At 49.5% G+C, this 21,955-nt stretch overlaps 1 protein-coding gene across 4 annotated transcripts; it reads left to right on the top strand.

The window, feature by feature from the left end:
* The first annotated feature begins 1,890 nt into the window (after positions 1-1,890).
* Positions 1,891-21,937, top strand: capn15 (calpain 15). 4 transcript variants are annotated; one of them, XM_052069344.1, is made up of 14 exons: positions 1,891-2,669; positions 4,245-4,345; positions 6,527-7,101; positions 11,521-13,153; positions 15,233-15,441; positions 16,545-16,728; positions 16,922-17,145; positions 17,262-17,387; positions 17,476-17,628; positions 18,238-18,399; positions 18,494-18,729; positions 19,027-19,196; positions 19,362-19,540; positions 20,287-21,937. In XM_052069344.1, the coding sequence occupies exons 3-14, from the start codon at positions 6,914-6,916 to the stop codon at positions 20,462-20,464; spliced, it is 3,642 nt and encodes a 1,213-aa protein (XP_051925304.1). In that variant the 5' UTR covers positions 1,891-2,669; positions 4,245-4,345; positions 6,527-6,913; the 3' UTR covers positions 20,465-21,937. The 4 variants fall into 4 exon arrangements, with proteins under 4 accessions (XP_051925304.1, XP_051925303.1, XP_051925305.1 ...); XM_052069343.1 differs by having other exon boundaries at positions 6,320-7,101; XM_052069345.1 differs by lacking the exon at positions 6,527-7,101.
* Positions 21,938-21,955: the final 18 nt, after the last annotated feature.

The following is a 21,955-nucleotide window of genomic DNA, read 5'->3' as shown; positions in this document are numbered from 1 at the left end:
ACCCGTTGGCATGTTGTCGACATCAGCAAGAAAACGGAGCCCCGCACCTTTTGTCGAACGGCGGCAGCATGCGCACAAGTGCTTGCACAGAATTTATTGGAGCAGTTAAACACGTTGAGACAAAACCAAACAATGAAATTAATGGCTGCCAAAAAAAAAAGAACAATCGCAGCTTCTTGTAAAGCGCGTTGAATTCACCACCACCGGGTGTTTTGCGGAGTGATTTATATTTAATGGCTATGGAATGACTTGATTCCTTTTTTTTGTTTGTTTTATAAAGGTCGATGGATGTGTCGGAACATTTCAACATCCCCAAATCATAAAATTCTCTCATTTAAGGCCTGTAAAAATCCAATCGCCGACCAATTATTGTTATCACACCTTCCACCTCCCCTCTTGAGTTTTACAACATGTGACCTTTTTAAACATCAATCTCCTTAACTGCACTAAAGCACAAAGGTATATGGCTTACGCTTCTTCTTCAGCTTCTTTCATCAAACCTTTTGGAGTTAGTTTTTGCCCGTGAAAACAGAAGACGAAAACAACCCTGTGGGTGGCAATCTAACCGCCATAACAAGGACATAAACAACGCCAAGTGACAAACCTCTGACAAACATAATGCTCCATTGGTCGTGCGACGCATACATTAGAAAGATGTTGGCCGATGACTTGAGATTTATCTTGGTCTTACTTTTTTTAAAAATCACAAAGCCAAACAGTTCAACAGGGGTGTGTTGACTTTTTAGATGCACTCCTCTTGCATCACATGCACATTCACATAAGCATCCTCCCGCGTAACTACTCAATTTGGCGTGACTGCTATTGTTCGGTGGTCATCAAATTACGGTATTCAGTAAATCTCTCTCTTTTTTTTAATTAACGTGCTTCATGCACCAAATATTTTAATGGAGCTCTATCTGGTTTATCTACCATATCAGTGATTCTCCAAGTGTGGCTTGTTGTTTGCTGGGTCCCTCGAGTTATACGTGTAATTGTGCAACATTCAGTACTCACTCAGCTCAGAAATAGTACATTTTCTTAGTCCTGTCACATTTAACTTTAATAACCGTAAACATTTATTTGAGGGCTATTTTAGTTATGTACAATGCATTTTCAAGATTTTTTGAAAATGTCAATTATATTAGCGCAGTGTCAATGTTGACACTGTGCATATGGAACTGATTGATGAGTAAGGTTTTTTAAATTGGGACGGAAGTGACGCCACCGCGCACCTGCTTCCCGCCGAATCATCAGACATAGCAACAAGGAAGTTACTCCGGTGAGTCGCGTCTCGTTGATTGCCCGTACTAATGATCAGTTTTATACAAATATTTCACTTTGTTTTTCTTTTTCTACTGTGAGGTGCGCTCTATTAGTTCTCTGATTTGTTACAATCCCACATTGCTTTGTGTGTTGTTATTTAATTTACGTTTTGTCGAATGTAAGTTTTGACATGTTGAATTGATAGCAAGTGCTTGTCTGTTACGCAGTCATGTCCGAAATGCGACTTCACCATTGCTCCCGCCATACTGTGTTGGATGTAAGACTGTATTTGTTTTACATTTTCTGCCTTGTTTTTGAAACACGGCACTTATTTTTTGTTCAAATCATTTTTGGTGGTTGGTGAAAATAATAAATTTCGATCTTGCCATCATGAGACGCTACAAATTCAGTGGACAGTTAGTACCCTCTTGTGGCCAAACAATGATCTGCTCTCAAAAGCCAAACGTTCGGAATAAAATCCATATTTACTTTTGATTTAATTTCATGGAAATGCGTGAAAAAAGTAAGACTGTAAACGAGTTGTCTTTAACCACCAGCAAAGTATATCAAACTTTAGTCACGTAAAAATACAGTACTAATTAAAGTGTGTGCTGGATGTTTTACAAGCAAAGACATCTGAATTCGGCCGTGGCCGTTGGTGATCTATTTTCTGGCTCACACGACTCAAATAAATTATTTAAAACTTGAACTAAACGACTGTCAATGATGAAAGCATACTACATCATCCATTTAAAAATCAAAATGGGTCCAGATAAAAGTTTAGATACAGTAGCGTCATCAGATTGACGGTTCACACTTCTGGACATTAGGTGGCAGTAAAAGGCAACTTTTTTTCACTGTTATACTTATCTAAATTAGAGTCATATTTGTCAAACTGAAAATATTGTGTTGAATTCTAAAAATAAGGACAAATATGTTCAATCTAAATCCCAAACAGCATTTTAACAAGGACAATACTGTATATCGAACCCGGATATTCTGTGTTGAACTCGGGAAATGTAGTTTTGTTTCCGTGTATTCTTTATACGAATTTCCGTACGCTCACTTCAGCTTCACAAGTGGCAGATGGTTCTCGCTGCGCACTTTACGCACACTCGTCTTGAGTTTAGAGCGTACTGATTCCGCTACCTTCTGAAGGCTGTTGGGGGGTAAACCTACGCGTTCTCATCAGTTCCCTTTGGTACCTGTCGGCCTATTAATCTCCCCCACGTTTGTCCCAAATGTCTGCGACGTGTTCGGGGAGCGGAGAACGCGCAGCCTACGCAAGGGAAGTTCCTTTTGGCCGCAGCGCAACGCGGGAACAACTTAACCTCTCGATGGATGTGAAAAGTTAGCGCCGCCACGACAAAGACGGGGGACTCCTCTGCCCTTCGCTTAGACTTGAGGTGAGAATCGCCGATGGTTGAATGAACTCGTGCTAATCAACTTCAGTCCGACCGCGTGAACACCTCCGATTGAAATCGTGCCGTCTTTGTTGACAAGCTCTTTCAGTCAGCTGGCTACGCTGTCAAGCTAATGTTTGTATCCCTCCTGTGGCACCATTCCCGCGTTACCGCTTTGGCGACTAATAGAGCGATTGTGTGACGCTAGTGTCCAAAACATTTCAATTAACGCAATTTCCAAGAAGGTTGTGTTGAAAATGACTTAGTCATGCTCTTTATGACCCATTGGATGATTGCTTGGGACGAGCAAAGGTCACGCCACGCTCACCCGAGGCTCGAAACGACTCGTTGAGTTAATACAATACAATACATGCTGATTTGTATAGCGCTTTCAGTCCATATCAGTTAAATGGAAGACTGTAACGGTCATGGGACTGCATTCGCTATTTTTTGGGTGGCCCAAGGCAAACCAAGTCATGGGGCCCTCCGCATCCATGTAGTGACTCAAGTTTTACATTCACCCCAACACAAGGTAGGTCAAGAAACAATTCAAGTTGCTCCCGTTACCATTAAAACCCCTGAGAAAAGAAAACATTTCAAATGACAACTGTACTATTGTTGTGATACCTGGAGTAATAATTTTCGAATCGCAATTGCTGCAATTAGGGGAGGAAAAAATGCTTAATTTTGGCCAGGTATCTTTTATTTAAAAGGCGGGCTTATGATCGACTTTTTAAAAGGTATCGGTTTCCGTAGAGCCTGCCGATACCTGCAACCGATACCTCAGGCAAAACAAAATGTGCACATTAGGTCCTCCTCGCCAGTAGTTAGCGCCACACCGTGGCGTTTTGACCCTAGTGAATCATCATTTGTCAATAGGTGCAATGAAATTTTATGTATTGTACTCAAGAGAATACTTGTAGTGGTGTCAGCGGAAAAAAAAGATACAATAAACCATCTTTTCATATTGGTAATTGGTGTCTTTGTTAAGGAACCTTTACAAGGTGGTGTGAAATCAGCCCCCCGTCCCAGAGGGAATCGAAATGAAATCCAACATCTCTGTCGTGGCCTGTGAGCGTTGCGCAGCTGCTCTCTCCAGAAGGCCAGGTGGCCCCACGGACAGGTGCACCACGGACAAAGAGTTACAGTTACAGAGTCTATCTTTGCGTTACGGTAGGCATGTCGCTGCGTTATGCCCGTCCCATTCAAAGATGCAGGATTAGGGACGTATGAGAAGACCACAAGGTGATTGCGTAAATCGCCGGACGCCAGTTCCATGAAGCAGATAACTGCCCGTTCGGTCGTCGTAGCATTTCCCCTTTCTAATCCCAATTGTAACTCGATTTTTTTTGGGGGGGGGGGGGGGGGCACTAAATCCTCTCGACGCTTCGCCCTTTTACAAATAAGTCAAACAATATTCGGATCTGCATTCTTTGACGTGGCAAAGCCACGGGAGCGGATTTTCCTGATAAACCAGCTTGAGTGTGAGCAACTCATTTCATGATCGGGCTTGTCATGCCTGTTGCAGACTATGACCAACACGCCCCTTTTTCTTTTCTTTTTTTTTTCCACCCCCAGTGGAACCGAGCAGAGTTCCAGTGAAATGAGTGCGTCTGCGACTCAACGTCTTATTTTTTAACACGCTGCCGTCCATGCAATGAAGATGTACTGGCAAATATGTGAGTCACGTCAATTTCTGGTTCGATAGCCTCTGTGTGTGTTTTTTTTTTTTTTTATGCGGTCTTTTCCGGGTGAGCAATGAATTCAGCGAAGGAACCGGAGATTTGGAATGAGGTCAACAAAGTGAGATGAAGTGGAAGAGTGAGGGAAAGTTTGAAGGCTTATCTCAGTAATGTGAAGAGACAGCAGAGTGGTGATGAGCAGTGTGGTCACCGACTGCCATCTTCTTGTTTGTTAACCCTTTGCTAGTTTAAAAAAAACACACTCTTGATTATGCATAGTTTTTATTTTCTTTTTTTTTAAACCATCGATTCCGGAGATTGACAGTTGGTTTGACTTAACACAATTGCAGGCATGCCGCGGTGGACGTTGTAAGGTCAATCAAACGCGCGGCTTAGCTCGAGAAGAGTCTAGGCAGCGAGCGGGACGCGTTGCCATATGTAATGTTTGTGCATTTTTGAGTTACAGTTTTAAAAACACGAGCTCAACCAACTGGGCTTGATGTTTTTGTGGGCCCCCGAGGCAGTCTCTCAGAGTGGAGTAGAGCCACTTCCATTTGATTTAAACATTGACATCAGTTGCACATGATTGAAATGTCTGAAACTAACATATCATCGGATTTATTTTAAGATACAGAGGGGGAAATGACATTGGTTTATCACACAGTTAATCGTGTGCAACCAAAAGTGAAGTTATTTTTATCGACTATCTACTTTGGATACACCCGCGACTCCATTTTCCGTCTTGCCTCTTTTTTTTCTTCTTACATGATCTACATTTCTTACCTCCCCCTCCTGTTACACGCCCCGCGTGTTCAGACTGAGACGACACCTAACTGAAGTGCCTCGTTTTTGTCAAGTTTCAGTATTTTGGTATCGGCATGTACTTGTACAGTACTCGGTCATTGGTGCATCCCTAATTTCCCACTTGTTGTGGATATTATGGGTATTGCAAGTAATGCACAGTTAAAAAACAAGCCGAATTATTTTCTTACTTTTCTTCTAAATTCACAGTTATTTGTTTTAGCACCGGTACATATTCTTGAGTGCAGACGGTGGGTACTTTTGCCACCTCTGCATTTCCTGAATAATGACTCAAACCTCACAGCTCGGACCCTGTTGTGATTTGTTTAAATCTCCTGCCTGCCAGCTTCGTTTTCCGCCGGTGGGGGTTTGGGGGTGGGGGGTAGCGCGCATGCGGGCTGCAGACTCTCCAGTAATCCGCCGTTCAGGGGCGATCACACGCGCATTCACAGCGCTCTCGCCGTCGTCGAGCTGGGAATGAAAATCATGCGCTGCGATACGCACACAAGCGGCCGACGAGCACGTTTTGACGGCGGCCACCCGAATGGAGCCACTTGACACGCCGCGGTGAATGCTGCATTCAGGGAGAGCACTGAGCATGTCTGCTTGGAAAAGGCATTCATGTTAGCAGGCGTGTGCAGCGAGTCGATGCTTCTCCTGGGAAATGATCGGCTCCCGAAAGAGAGCTGGTGTGAGATCTTGGAATAGATGACTGAGCGTTTGCTGCGCAATTCGCTTTTGCATCGGCATGCGTGTTGACTGCATGGAGACGCTCCCTGGCCTCTCGACTGTACTACTGAAGGAAGAGGACACAAGCATGCTTTTTGGGGGGAGGGCGGTGGGGGTGAAATTATGCATTCTCCAACTGGTTCAATCTGAAAAGTGTATCTGTGTGTGTTTACATTGATTACTGCTCACGGAACAGCCAGCTGCCAATTGATCAGCTGATGTGATCCTGGCTTTCTTGTATGGAAAACGACACTCTCTGCATTCGATTTGTGACACTTGTATTACTGCTCTTAAAGCAAACGGAGGTTCCTGTCATCCTATTGTTGAAGTTATCGGCTGCTTAGTGCTCGGCGAGAACATCCCCAGCCACAAACAGTTGTGTATATTTTGCAAGAATCTCTCCGAGTTGTGTAATCTTGGGTACTGCTAAATACCTTTTAGCGTGGGAAAACATTTCCCATGAGGATGAAGTCCACGGCTGATGTGCAGCTGTGGCCCGTGAGGGGGGGGTTCTGCTGAAGTCCAGCTGTTATCCAGACCGGATGTTTGACATTTGAGAGTTTGGAAAAGTAGCAAGCCTGGTAGTTTTGCCAACACCCTCCCCAGGAAATGCAGCGCATTGAGTTTCTCTTACTGGATGTAACAGAGGATCCATGCCACTATTGATTGTTTGCAACCGTCCGCGTGCACCAGGAGACTGATGTTGATGGCCTGGATGAACCCGGCCATTGTTCCAAGAGGCGGCGACGGTGAACGCGGCATATTTCTCAAAGAGGAGGACTAAGCATGAGCCTGCACAGACTGATGAGACATGTGCGAAGGTACGCGGGAGGAATGAAGAGTGGCGCTCTGGAGAGAGGTCAAAAATCGACAAGAAAAACAATTAATTATAAGGCACCACTGTGACGGAGCGAGGACGGAGCGAGGACGGACGTGTCTGCGAACTTGAGACCGGAAGCTTGGAGACTGCAAAAAGGTGCTTCCGACAACCCCTTCTTCTCCAAGCGCTCGTCCGCTGCCGCTGCCACTGTGGCGATGGGGAGCTCGGCCTCGTCCCTCTCCGCAGAGACGGAGTCGGACCGCGGCTTTCGCGGCAACCCCTACTCGTCGTCTCCCCCGGTGGGCTGGCTCAGGACCAGTCACAGCAGCCCGGTGTGGGGCGGCGCGTTTATCACGCGTCAGCAGCAACAGCAACTTGCTGCGCGGCCTCACCGAGAGCGCAGGTAAGCAACCGGAGTCATTCGGCAGGCATGGAGACACATGGTACCAAAACCTTTCACAGCTTCCACTTGAAAAACATACCGGACAATGTATCGGTACCCTTCTGTTTGCATTGACAGATGCGAACAGAAGGGTCCAAAAATCTTGTCCAAAATCTTGAGGGATGTGCAAAAATGTCACGGTGTCTTGGCAACACTTCTTGGCTACAGCTCACTGAGAATTTGGTGGCCTCCCAGCCTTGGGTCAACTCTCAAAACCTGATCCAATCTGAGGCTTTATTTTCATGTTGTTTTTCTATTTTGGACTGAAAATCTGGCCGAGCTGGATTTGCAGACCAAAATCCCACCACTTGGCCTCCGCGAGCACATGATGGAGCGTTTTGGCAGCGTCCATGGTGTCTCCTGCAGAGGTGATGGAGCTGACTGCTTGGAAGCCTGTGAAAACAAGCCCGCGGGAGGGGGCCATTAGAATAGGAGCTCGTTATGACCGAGCCCAGCCTCAATTTGGGGGAGTTAATGAAAAATTCCATGCGGCATCAGCATTCCTCAAGAGCCCGGCCGGGCAGCAGTTTCCAGGCATGAGCTAGCCCTCAATAGCAAGTTGCAATCAACCCTTGAGGCTCATCTGAGCAACAAATAGGGACACATTCAGTCCCTGTGAAGACGAAACGATATTGTGCAATTTGTGTTCTTGAAGCTCGAACGTGTCTCTCCAACACGCACTGCTGTGGTGAGGCAAGCTTTGTTGAGCTCTGATGGAGCATGAAATCTAGCACCAAGGCCTTCTGCTTTTGGAGCAAGCCCGTCTTTTATTCTTGAGCATATTTTCCAGCGCCAATGTTTTCAGCTTTATTTGTCTTTCGAAGTGGCGATGATACTTTCCGACCAGAGTAAGTTGGCCCGTGGGCTTTCGTGAAGCTGCCCTTTGACTTTGGGGAACCGTTTGTGCGGAATGATTCTGTGCCGTCGTTTGTTTGCTGGACTGCAAACGGGAATCCATTCCAGCCGAAGAACGTGAAACTAAAAGCGTAGCGCTGCACTTTCCGCATAGAGCTTCCTCTTCATTTCTTTGCCATCTTTCTGGAGCGCCATCATTTTGCCCCTCCTTTTAATTGGATTAAAACTGACCAACACCGGACTGAAGCAGAATTGCCTGCTCGCGGCACCTATGCCTGAATTATTATTTCCGCGTCTTCCGTCGTCGGAATGCTGGGATCTGCCGCTCATTATGTCAGCGGTCAGGGATTTCCGATCAATAATTGTCTCTCCCTCTTTTAGGTTTGTCGCTTGACGGTGGTTGCGGTTTTGCTGTGTCAGCCTGGCTCGCGCCGAGAAGGCGACCCCCTTTGGTACAGTACCCTGCCGGCCGCTTTTGTCTCCAAAGGCGTCATGGCGTGATAGCTCGCCTCCTCTCTGCCCGCGGCGCTGGATTGTCACTTCTTCCTCCCATTCTGGAGTGTCTTGTTGGATCCCTGCTGGCGCTAGCATTTTGCCACACCGCACTAAAACCAAGTCGGACAGTTTCCTCTCTTTAAATATTCCAGCATCCCAAGCTGTCTCCTCTGCTGACACAAAAATGAGCACAGGTCATGAAATATTCACAGAGGGCAAAGCCAGAGAGGTCAGGCGGCGCTCTTCCGTTGCCCTTTTCTATGCACAGTCGCTGGAGAGCTCGTTAGGTAGAATCTTGTTAAAATGGCTGCCGTCGCCTTGGTCAAAAAGCGTTTGTGGTCGTATGTCAAGCAAGCCTAAATCGGCAACAACCAGAAGCGTGACTCTTTTGGCAATTCTGTCAGTCAGCAGAGGGTTTGGTCAAACTTGAGATGAGATTCATTCGAAAGTAACTTGCAACTTGTATTTTCCAGAAGTGAGCCAAACAAGTTTTTATTGTGAAACAGGTTCCTTAATCTATGTCTCTGAAATTTCCCTCTCAAATCGCAACAAAATTTTTTTCCCCGCTGTGTCATCGCCTCACTGTGTGTCAGATTACAACACATGGTGACGCGTTTCAACTTGTGTGTCAGAGAGAGAGACTCGTCGAATAGCGCGAGTCCATCTTGCCAAGTTGCTGACCGATTTGAGTGTGGTTGGCCTAAAGTCACGGCTGCCAACATGAATCCAACACCAAATGGCCGGCTGTCAGTTGTGTAATGTTGCCGACGAAAGTCTGATTGACTCCCACAAAATTCAATGAAAAATTTCGAGCATTCTTCGAATTCTAAATGAATCACTCATTGTAATTACTTCCAAATTAAAACCATCAAACATTATCGTCCCGGTACTCTCCTCCTCACTCAAGTGTGAGTTTGTGGTGGCGTTAATATCCAGGCGTCAATTTTCAAGACTGCTCGCGTCTGTGTTGGATTAATAAAGTAAAAAGCTTCTTCAAGGAGCAGGCCAAGCTTCCCCCACTCCCGGGCCCAGAGCCAAGTTTGGAAAGGGAGTGCTAATGACTGTCGCACAAAGGCCAAATGTCTCGCGGGGAGAAGCTGGCGGGGACTGGGCTCACTTGATCTGGTGGCACAGTTCCGTCCGCAGAGTATGTCCGAGCAGCCAGCCGGTAGACTGAGGTACACGCGGTCAGGAGTCTCACCTCCCCATCACCCGCCATTGTCTTGCATCTATTTGTAGTCTGCACGCAGCTCGGAACTCGTTTGCGACTTTGCGCCCGAGCTCTGCAGCTTTCAAACTCTGTCACAGTCAACTGAGGACACGTGATGACCCCGCAGCCCGTGAGCATTTACGCAAGGGTCAGTGATGCTCTGATCCTGATGATTTAGTCGGACCGGCTACTTTGCAGCACTGAAATCTACATTGCAAAAGAGCTAATTATTGTAAAGGTGGACTTGCGTCTCTCTCACACTTTCGCACCCCTGTAAGCTCTTGGCTGTCTGCCCGGGTCTGCGATGCCGAGCAACAGAGGAGCTGAAGTGGGCACTTTGAGAGCAGCTTGACTGAACAGGGCCAAGGAGAGAAGCTTTGAGCACGGGACCGCTTATGAGCCACTTTTCTTTTTTCCAACCCCTCCCCAAAGTACTGTCCTGGGACCACAGGCCAGACATGTGTATTTGTTTTAATGAAAGGCCAGGATTGTAATATTTTATCGAGTTAGGTAGGTGTCCCTCATCGGTGCACACTTACAGCAGAATGAAGTGCGATGTTTGGGGAAATCCTCGAGCGTGCCATCCGCTCATTGTGAGAATGCTGAGCATTACAACAGTGGCTCCAGACTTGATTTCCTCTCTCACAGTCTTTTTAATAACAGCATAAACACGCAATTTCCATAATTATATTGCTAAATTCTTCAATTAATGTTGAAGCAAAGCTAAGAGCCAACTCTTTATTTTTTTTATCGCTGGAAGACCAATATTCTTTTCTCTCTTCGCCGGGTATGCTCGAGCGCTGACGTCAGCCCAGGAGAATAAATACTCGGTTAATGGCTTCTGACATCACGTACTGGAACTTCTTCTTCTGTACTTTGATTGTCCTCGGGTGAAAGGCTGAGGCTGCAGACCAACCTCGGCACAAAAGTAAAGCATGTGACTCTGCTCTATCTCCAAATAGATTCCACAGACATTGACCCCCCCCCTCGCAGCTCCCTGCCGTTCCCCTTCGAAGCTCGTCACTTCACCGTGTTATTGTTCACGCGTGAGCAACTTGAGTGACGGTGACTTGACAGTTTCTGTGAAGACAAAGGCGCCGAGTACACATCCGTCGCTCTTCTGTAGCCTGTGTTCCTATTAAAGGTCAGCGGGAAAGAGGATGGAGAGTTGTCTGTTGAGAAGCAGCCAGAATCGTAGCTCTGCTATTGTGAGGCGATTGCAGCCTCCTCTCCTCCATCTCTTGCCCTCTCTGCTGCATTTTTTTGGCTCTAATCACACAGCCATTGTGGATGGATTTAGTAGCCTCTGGAAAGAGATTTCATTTTTGCTCCCCTTGAGCGAGGCAATCTTTCCCTCTCACACTCCATTTTTCCGTTCTTATTTTTTCTGGGTCCCATCCTGGCGTGGTCTCAAATGTTTGTTTGTTGTTGTCTGCCCCCTCGCTTGGTAGTTTATCTTATTATTCATTCATCTCCCCAGCCGTCTCGAAATTTCATTTCCTCGTACTTGTTCCGGAAACCTGCCTTTAATAAGCAATAATCAACTGCAGCGTTCTGCATAAAGATGTCGTTGGACTCGTTGTAGTTTTTGTATGGTTTCCGCAATTAAAAGTCCTTTGCCAAGTTTTACGTGTCAAGGGTACTATTGCTGCAAGTTGGTGCATAGTGACAAGCCCCCGTTCCCTGTGCGGGTACGGGGAAAGAACCTAAAAGGTTCAAATCTGACCTTCCGAATGGGGCTGATGGCAAATGTCCTAATATGGCAATGGTCAAATTTCAAAATGGCGTGAGTCTTAACGGTTTGTTTTGGCCTTTTGCAGCCACTCTCACTCTCCTGGCTCCATGGCAGCTGCAGTGCGAGGCAGTGAGTGGTCATGTGGACGCTGCACCTTCTTAAATGTCGGCGGAGCCCCTCGCTGTTCCATCTGTGAGGCGCCTCGCCAGAAACCTGACCTGAACCAGATCCTTCGCCTGAGTAGTAGCGAGGAGCACCGCTGGGCTTGCCCCCGCTGTACCCTCAACAACCCTCAGGGATCGAGAGCCTGCTCCGTCTGCGGCTTCGGACCGTCCTCCACCACCTCGGCGCCCGCCGTCACGACCGTAGCTGCCACCTCAAACGGTCTGCCCCCCGCTCCTACAACCGAACCCCCGACGCCCACCCTCGCACCCGCGGTGCTTTCAGAGCCCCAAGGACAGGTTCCCGTGAAGGAGGACATGTTGAGAAGGTCGGAGAGCAACGGAGAAGTGGGTGGCATGGAGCAGCAGCGGCGGTCGGGGTGGGCGTGCCCTCGCTGCACGCTTCACAATACGCCCGTTGCAATGTCCTGCTCAGCCTGCGGCGGCCCCAGGAAACTGTCGTTACCCAAAATCCCCCCCGAGGCCTTGGTGGTACCGGAGGTTCGCACTCCTGTACTGGGGTTTCCCGTGGCCTCGGCAGGGAGCGCCCCTCTAGTCATAGACCTAACTGATGACTCCCCCCCAGCTCTGCCGTGCGAACCCCAAGACCCCGGTCCCGTGCCGTCCTCCGCCTTCAGTGCTTTTTCCTCCCTCCAGAACAACCCCGTGCCGCGGAGTAGGAGAGAGGTGCCTCCGACGGGGCGACCGACAAACCAAGTCCCCAACAGCCCGAGTCCCACCTCGCCTCCAAGTGCCAGCGTCCTCCCGCAGCCTGGCCCCCAGCGACCCGCCAAACCCAAGCACGCCCAACCCCAGGAGCCCTCATACCCCAGCAAGCGCCTCAGTATCTTAGAAGAAGAAGAGCCTCCAAAGAATCAGCACCACCCTTCCTCAGGAGCCCCGACCTGGAAGTGCCCAGGCTGCTCTTTAGCTAACCCGGGCGGCTCGTCGAAATGCGAAAGCTGCCGCTCGTCGCGGGCCGGTGCCGACTTAATCGATTTGGGTTGCGAGACGGTGCGCTTCACCCCGGCCAGCCCTTCCAGCCCGGACTTTAGCACCTGGGCCTGCTCCAAGTGCACCCTGCGCAACCCCACCGGCGCCCCAAAGTGCTCCGCCTGCGGGTCGTCCAAGCTGCACGGCTTCCAGGAGCAGCAGGCGTCCTTGCTTCGCTGCTGCGCGTACTGCGGCCAGGTCCCGCCTGGGCCCGGCGCGGCATGCTCCTGCGCGCCCCCCTCCTCTTCATCCTCCGCCGGTCATAAAACACGGAAACAGGGCAGGGGCTATTCCTGCTCATCTTCGGCCACCGCGAGTTCGTCGAGTCCCGCCTCTTCCGCGAGCGAGAGGCCCGGCCAGTGGAGTTGCCCGGCATGTACGCTGCTCAATGACATGAAGGCCAAGAACTGCGCCGCCTGCCACACGCCTCAGCAGTACCTCACCCTTCGCAAGGTGATCAAGCCTCTGAAGAGGAGAGAGAGCATGCACGTGGAGGCCCGGCGGCGAAATGATGAGGGTGAAGCCAAGGAACTGTGGGAGAACATTGTTAGCTTCTGCAGAGAGGTGAGAAAAATGCATCGACACACCTTTAGTAGGCAAACCGTCTCGTAGCGTTTCCCGTTTCATTGCTTTGGGACCTCATAGCTGTAACTAATTTATGGACTTACGAACCGCTTTGGTCGGATGATATTTTCCGTACATCTTGGCCACTATGTTAGAACTCTTGTCCAGACTGCGAATGCCCCAAATGCAACGTCGCTTACATGTTTGGTTAACTTAAAAACCTCAGGCCAGCACCAGGCCGGTTCACTCACTGCATGTCATTTATTTAACACTACGCAAGTATTTGATGATCATTCGTTGGTTCATTCCCGGTTGGAGAAGCCGTCTGAGGATATTTGTCCCCTCTTATTTCACATCTTTTCCAGATTCGAGATTGACATTCAAATGATCCCCCGCTCTTCCCAACCCTCCTCACTTAATTTCTCATGCTCAACCGGTCCCGCTGTCGCAACATTTTTGCGGCTGACTGCCCGGTGTGTGAACATGCTAAAGCAAACGCCGGTCCGGCCTATTTTTAGCCACACAGCTCGAGTGCTGGGCAAAAAATGAGCCGCTTCCCAACGGTGAACGTCCTCACTAAGGGCATCATCTGGACCTGCTCCGTTTTAGTCATTCATCATCATCATCATCCTACGTCACTCTCGGTCTCCAACATTGTTTCTCCAAATTTGTGGCCAAACCTCGAGTAGGTCCGGTGGTGGTCTCAGCACGGCCTTGGTGCTTTCCGGCAGAGCTCCTTTCCGTTTTCCATGAATTAAGTGTGATGCCGTGAAACGCGCCTCGATGCATTGTTGCTGGTTTGTTTGTGCAGGACAAAAAAACAGGGCGTCGGTGCCACCGATGATTTTGGCTCCAAGCTTACCACCCTCCAAAAAGCAGGCTTGGATGTTTGCCAGTTTTGCATCTGCTGGGAGCTGTCAGGGTGGGAATAGTCTGTGTTTTTGCTTGCTGGCATGTCGCCACTGTTTTGGAAGCGGGGAATCGCGCTCTGTCAACTTCACGACGCCTTCGGCTCTGAATCACTGTAAGATCAAGCCCTGTGAGCAAATCATTTCGGATCTCGGCTCCGCACAAGAAAGGAGTCCCCTTAAAAGATCAAAATGATCGTCTTTTCTAATACTAGTCACCCTTCCAAGTTTTTTTTTTTGTTTTATAATGTGCGGAACACAGGCCACTGATTTATTTGGTTCAGGTACAAAAAGTGTTTTTGCGCCAGTATGAGCAGAAGGCCAAAAATTGTGCTTTTACATGACTTTTGACAGTTGTGTCATTTTCCCTGGAGATTCAGAGTCATTCAAAGGACGGCAACCGGTTTATTTAATGGAGTAGCTGAGCATGACATCTTGGTTCCTGGTCTTCATGCACTTATTTTGAAGTCAAGGGCCCAAGTGTTTTTGTGTGACAGTAAATCTACCTGCATCCATAAAACGTCAACGCTGGTTCAAGGGGTTGTGCATAAACTGTTGAACTACGCACTCTGCGTTGCTACATTGCGACCTTGGATGATGGCGGCGAGGCGGCGACACTCGTCTGGTCACTAATGTGGCATCAAGGCAACCGAACTGAATTATGGGGAGGGACTGGCGAGCAATCAATTTTCCTCACCGGGGGCTACCAGCGGGGCATCCGCATCACATCCCCTGCCTGACCTAGTAGTTGGTACCGATGAATACTCAGACTTGTATTGGTCTGCAAAAAAAAGTGGGATGGATAAAGCATCTAGAATCAGTCACCCCCCTCCCACTCTATCACAAATTGCGTGCCTTCATTCACTTTAGCGGTTTGCTGGGAAATTGTGACGTGCAGTTAGCTAGCTCGCAATGCCTTCTACCCCAAAAATTCATCTCGCAGAAAGGCGGAATAGCAAAGAGCGAGTTAAAAAAATAAAATAAAATCAAAAAATGAAAGTCCGACTTGATACCGTGACAACACTGTGGGCAACCTTCCGGCTGTCGGAGGCTTTAGGCGTAAATTATTCCAGCTCAAAAATCAAGTTGTGTGTCTCTGGTTGTCCCGCCCCTTTTCTTGTCTGCTTTTCACGCTCCATCCTCGACCGTGTTCTTTCTCACCCTCAATTAGAACACGGTGAACTTTGTGGACGACAGTTTCCCCCCGGGACCTCGTTCGGTCGGCTTCCCCGAGGGCGACAGCGTCCAGCAGCGAATCAAAAAGTGGCTGCGCCCCCACGAGATCAAATGCAGCAACTTCAAAGACCGAGGCGTCAAGTGGTCCGTTTTCCGCACGCCGCGACCTTCTGACATCCTTCAAGGGCTGCTGGGAAACTGCTGGTGAGCTGTCGGAACGCATCACAAGGAAGTAGGATGCTCCTCGGGCTTCAGAATTTCACTTTGACAGGCGGGCCGTGCTCGCTACGTGCAGAAAAATCTGGAGTGCTGCAATCACATCCCCTCTCAAAGCTTCCTCAAATAAAAAAAAAAAAAGAAGAGGAAATCTCAATTTGTAAAGTCTAATGCAACATCTTCTAACGTGATCAAATAAAAACAATTTGGGTTTCATTCCCCTTATTTAATGAAAATGAAGACCTTATCAGAGCCGACGGCTAATAAAATCTGTGCTCTGTTCATTGGAGTGAAAAGTCCAGAGTCCAATGTCTTTTCTTTTTTTTTTTCCTCTTTGCAAAATATTTCACAAGCCCCAAATTCAGTCTTGCACATAGAGCAGGAAACGATGTTGACTAACACAAAGAAATGATGAAAAAAATATGATGTCATAAAGAGTGGAGAGAAAAAAAAGGACTCCCCCCACAATATAAAAGCGAGATCCTAGTGTAAAGATGCGCAAATGGATTTGACGGGAAGATAGTCTGGAAATGTGCTTTATCTTTCTGTCCTTGCTTTGCACTCTTTGGGGTGTGTACATGTGATGTGTCTCACAAACACACACACACACACACACACACACACGGGCCAAAGTTAAGTCGCTCACAAAGTTGCCCCAATACTAGTTTCATCAGCAGCGCACACGGCTTATCAAAAATAACCCTCCCTAGAGCCAAATCCTCTCGCTCTCAACAGGATGTAACCCAATTTTCTCTCTCTCTCTCTCTCTTTCTCGTTTTAAAACACACACGCGCACATGCGCACACACAGCTGCAATACAAGCTGACAGCATAGTAACCAAGGATGGGCAAAAAACTAAGAAAAAAATTATACGCATAAAGATAGACAAATTTTTTTCCCATTTGTATTGTTTTTCCGTTGGCAAAAATGTCCATCATTTCCGACAATTCCAACGTGAAAGCCGCTTGCGATCCTAAACGGTGCCGTTTCACCAGCATCGGTTCATTCCCGTTGAGCCCACACATGCCATCGTTCGCTTCCGCCAGCACCGTGTGGATAAGCGTCGCCTTCTTGCCTTTTTGCCGGTGCAGGTTCCTCAGCGCTCTGGCCGTGTTGGCCGAGCGTCCCGAGCTGGTGGAGAGGGTGATGATCACCAGGACCATTTGCACCGAGGGGGCCTACCAAGTCCGCTTGTGCAAAGACGGGACGTGGACGACGGTGCTGGTGGACGACATGCTGCCCTGCGACGACTACGGTTTCCTCCTCTTCTCCCAGGTCTGTCCGCGCGCCAGGAACCGCTTCCCCCCGAACTGAATAGCAGCCGAATCCCATCTCTAAATTCAGAACCGAAACAGGAACAAAGCTGGACCGTTTTAAAAGCCGCGAATTGGGGATCATTTGTGTGCTATGACACGTGACGTTTGCATTTGCGTGTGTGTGTGTGTGTGTGTGTGTGTGGTCCTTCCAGGCCCAGCGGAAGCAGCTGTGGGTGGCGCTGATCGAGAAGGCCCTGGCCAAACTCCACGGCTCCTACTTTGCCTTGCAGGCGGGGCGCGCCATCGAGGGCTTGGCCACGCTGACCGGGGCGCCGTGCGATTCGCTCATGCTGCAGGTCAGCTCCACCAACCCGCGGGAGGAGCCCATCGATACCGACCTGATCTGGGCCAAGATGCTCAGCTCGAAGGAAGCGGGGTAAAGCAGCGCTTCCGTCATCCTTTTTTTTTTCGGAGAGGGGTGGGGGTGCCAATACAGATCAGCGCAATGTCAATGGCGAGACGTGTTGAAAGGTGGGCGGTGTTTTGGCACAGGTTTCTGATGGGCGCCTCGTGTGGAGGTGGCAACATGAAGGTAGATGACGCCGTCTACGAGTCTCTGGGACTGCGGCCTCGCCACGCCTACTCCATCTTGGACGTCCGAGATGTCCAAGGATACAGGTGCGAAACTGGTCCTGGAAGCACTCTTTGGGAGGGATGCTCCTCGCCTCGCCTCCCTCCCTCATCACGCCGCACTTCCCGCTTCCAGGTTGTTGCGACTGCGCAACCCGTGGGGTCGATTCTCATGGAACGGCAGCTGGTCGGACGAGTGGACGGAGTGGCCTCAGCACCTGCGGCACGAGTTGATGGCGCATGGGAGCGGCGAGGGCGTCTTCTGGATGGAGTACAGCGATTTCATCAAGTAAGAGTCGGCCGGCGGCTGCGTGACGTCACTCAAAAGTTGTCAGGAGCTCACTGCCCTGCGGATTTTGCCCACCATCTGCTTTTGGCAGCAATCTGAGCAACGCGGCTGCTGCCGCGGCTGCTGCTGTTGTTGTTCTGTTGACACGCAGCAAATGCCCTCATTTCAGCAGGCGTCTACCACCATGCTTGCATTTTCTTGTTTTATTCGGTTCATCTGTCAGTGACTTCCATTTTAAATGTTTCATCGTGAAGCAGAACAATCTCGTGAGGCATGTGAATTAGCCAACCAGCCGTTTTCTGTGTACGAGATTCACAACAGTGGAGCACTGCACTGCGTCATACTGAGAGTGTCCGCGTGTCAGATGCAGTAAGTTCAGGAGGGCCGAGGCAGCTGTCCTCTTTGAGCAACTGCACCTGAAAAATGTGTTTGGCCCAAAGGACCCCATCTGTCTCTTTGCCCCACTTTCCCTCCCGCACGTAACGCCTCGGCCTGCGCCCGCCTGGACCGAAACAAAGCAAACAAAACCAGGAGGGACGCAAAGGCAACGCAATGGCGTTTGAAGCCTCCATTTAAAGAACGGCGTCTCCTCGCCCCTCCTCCCCGCAGGTACTTTGACTCTGTGGACATTTGTAAGATCCACTCAGACTGGCAGGAGGTGCGGCTTCAGGGATGCTTCCCCAGCAAAGCCAGCGGGCCGGTGACCGTCATGGCGCTCACTGTGCTGGAGAGGACGGCGCTGGAGTTTGCTCTCTTCCAGGAGGGAAGCAGGTAAACGGGGGACACGTGCAACGGATTCACAATCAAAAGTTTTATTATGAATATTTTCTTTTAATTATTATTCCAACCCCCCCTGGCTCATCAGGCGCTCGGACACGGCCGACAGTCACCTGCTGGACTTGTGCATCATGGTGTTCCGGGCCTCCTTCGGGACCAGTAGCAAGCTGACCCTGGGCCGCCTGCTGGCGCACAGCAAGCGAGCGGTCAAGAAGTTTGTTGGCTGCGACGTCATGCTGGAGCCCGGCGAGTATGCCGTGGTCTGCTGCGCCTTTAACCACTGGCAGATGAACGCGAGCGGCTCGGGAGGGCCGCCCACCCCCAGTAAGTGTCTTCAAATTTGCAACCATTTCACGGTGAGCGCCACGTCGGACACAAAACGTGGACCAAAGGAGGCGGGCAAAATTCTCGAGCAGCATGTCAAAGGTTGAGCTAAAAACATCCTCAAGCAGTTTGGTCGCCTCCGACTTGTGTTGCACCTAAGCTCCATTCACACAATGTGGAGATGAGCCAATGAGAAGCAAGTCGCTCACCGTTGAAGAAATGTCGGCGTGTTTGTCGTCCAATCCTTTCTGCTTGTCATCTTGTAAACCAACCCGATGACGGTTTTCCTCCCCGCAGTCTCCAGTCCGACCGGCGGAGCCCAGCGCCGGCCCAGTCAGGACTTCCCCGGCTACATCCTGGCCATCTACAGCTCCAGGCAGGTGATGGTGGAGCAGGTGGAGGCGGCCGCCGCCACGCTGGCCGACGCCATCATTCTTCTGACAGAAAACAAGGGCGAAAGACACGAGGTGCTTGTCTCGGGTCTCTGTAAGGGCGCGCGTCACACGGGGACGGCCATAAAAAGCCAAGAGAAGGGATTTGGGGGGGGTGATGAGATGTCTTTCCAAGTATACCGTAAGCATTGCAATGTTTCCTCGGGTGGAACTTTGGACCCACTTTTCCCGTGTTGTTAGGGCCGCGAGGGCATGACGTGCTACTATTTGACGCACGGCTGGGCGGGGCTCATCGTGGTGGTGGAAAACCGCCACCCTAAGTACTACCTCCACGTCTCCTGCGACTGCACGGACAGCTTCAACGTGGTGTCCACGCGAGGCAGCCTCAAGACCATCGACAGCGTGCCACCTTTGCACCGGTACGTGCTCGGGTTTCGCCTGGGATCGGCCTCGTAACCGTTTGGGATTTGTCATCGTCCTTGGTTTTTGGTTTGGTTAATCCAATTCGTTTTTAGGGCAGGTTTGTGTCGATTTTTCATTCTTTGAAAAACTAAAGAAAAATTGTACTTCTTTTTAGTTCATTTCATAAATGTGACATAGTTTCTTTTTAGTTTCCATTTCCATGAATTTTGTTGTTGTTGCAGTTTTCACATACATGAAAAACCTTGTTTTGAACTAAAGAAAAAGTGACGGAAGACGCTTTTTGTGTTTTGTGATGAGCGCACTCTGTGAAGAAATGGGTCTGCGATCAAAATGATCACTGTGGCGCGGCGGCGGCTCATGAATCCTCTTCGGAGTTGAGTCCGCCTTTAAATGATTCACTGATAGCGATGCGTGTTATACGACACGTTCTCCCCGAGAGTTATGGCCCACATAAAAGGCGAGTACAAAATGTCCCCCCCCGCCCCCCTCCAAGATAGTTTCCTCTTTTAAGGTGATGGCTCCACTCCTTTTTTTTTTCCTTTTTAAATCAACGTCAGCCTTCTTATTTTATAATGTCCTGACTCAAGTCATTCTTGAAGGTTTCCTGAATTCTTCCTTGACAAAGCAAGGAAGGGTGTAAGAGAGTCGGCGCTAAAGAAAAATCTTCACCTGATTTTGTTTGCGTGGCCTTTTCTGAACGGTCCCTCGTCTGTGCCTTTCTTCTCCGCGTCCCCCCCCCCAGGCAAGTTCTGGTGGTGCTCTCCCAGCTGGAAGGAAACGCCGGCTTCTCCATCACGCATCGGCTGGCTCACCGCAAAGCCGCCCAGGCCTCCCTGGGCGACTGGACGCCCACCAAAGCCACGCACAGCCCGCAGCTCACCCCGGACATCGACGGCCTGCACCGCCCCAGGCCGCTATGACCACCGTCCTGGGCGGCGCCCGTTTACCCCACGGACGCCGAGGCCGCCGGAACGCCGGGCGGGCGACGCCAGAAACGCGGACAAAGATGTGGAATGACGCACATCCGAATGTATTGCTCAACACTGAAGTTTTCTAGCGGCCGGCCCCTCAGGATGAACGAGGGCGGACTGGCGCCGCTCTCGAGCCCCCCCGCTGACCGCTTGCGTGTGCGTGCGGTACAAAGCGCTGGTTGCGGACTCCCAGTGCTGTAACTACTAAGCCATTTGCGACACTTCTCTTTTCCGCTTTCCGCCCACTCGCTAAAACAACCGGGAGGAGGGGGCGGGGTGCACTGATTGTCTCCCACCCCACTGACACGACGGTACCTATTGAGCCAAACCTACTTGACTTTGTATTTTTTTAATTTGGACCATGCAGGTGCAGGATGGATCTTGGGCGTTTTGCGGTGCATGTTCCGATGTCTTTGAAAAGTTCCCGCTCTGTCTCGAACTCGGGACCAAGCCGGTCGTGTGTCATTTGCATGCGTTCATGTTGACAGGTTTTGAGGCTTGGAAGGGAAGTGTGAGGGCCGCTGTCCGGCCTGCCAGCCGGCGTCGTCGTCGAGTCTCTCGACAGGGGAGGCGTTCACGTTTACTCTTGTAGCCCTTGTCGAGCAGAGCGCAAGCCTCCGGTGGGGCCCCTTGCCATGCAGAGATCCCGTCAAATTATAATAATAATACAATTGTCCCAGCACAGCTCTATCACGGTCATCAAAATGACGGCATGAGTCTTTTGTTTAACTTGAAAGCCACAACGCTGCGGACTGGCTGACTGCGGCTGGTTGGAATGCAAATGACACACGCCGATTGGGATTTTACATTTTTCTTCCAGCCATCGTTTTATCTTCAAAAACACCGTGTGAAAGTTTCTGTGATGCGAAGCAGCTGTACTTACCCCAACCCCCGCCATCATCAAAAGAACCAATGTAATCAGAAATCCTCATGTAATATGACCACTCTTGAATATTTGCACTGAGCAGCTCTGCGATGTAATTTATTTGAATCGATTTGCTCACTTGTTGTCGAATAATTTGTCATTGCGAAAGAATGTGAGGGTGCAAGGTCACAGCCAATCACTTGATATTGCCTCCCACCCCTCGTCTCATTGTCACTTGGCTTCTCGCTCCCCCTTTTTTTTGTTTCAGTGGCGCCCCCTGCTGCTAGTATGAGGAGGCTACAATAGCGACGACACGCCGTCCTTTGAAAGTGTACAGGTACAAAAGGTGAACACACACAAACTGTTGTTTTAAATCCCGCCCCCCCCAGAAAAAAAGTGAACAGGAGCCTAATGCTGACAAATGTGATAATAATAAAATGTCAATCCTTTAGAGGGGCTTGGGTTGTGAATATATTTGTATACATATGTATGTTTTAATATTTCAATCTCAGGTTCCAGTGGACCAAATAAAAGTTCTTTTTTTAAATTAAACACAAGCATTTTTTGGTTTTCTT

This window comes from Hippocampus zosterae, chromosome 7, assembly GCF_025434085.1.
Source record: "Hippocampus zosterae strain Florida chromosome 7, ASM2543408v3, whole genome shotgun sequence".
Taxonomy (NCBI): Eukaryota; Metazoa; Chordata; class Actinopteri; order Syngnathiformes; family Syngnathidae; genus Hippocampus; species Hippocampus zosterae.
The sequence above is the reverse complement of the archived record's forward strand: the minus strand, read 5'-3'. Positions and strand labels throughout refer to the sequence as shown.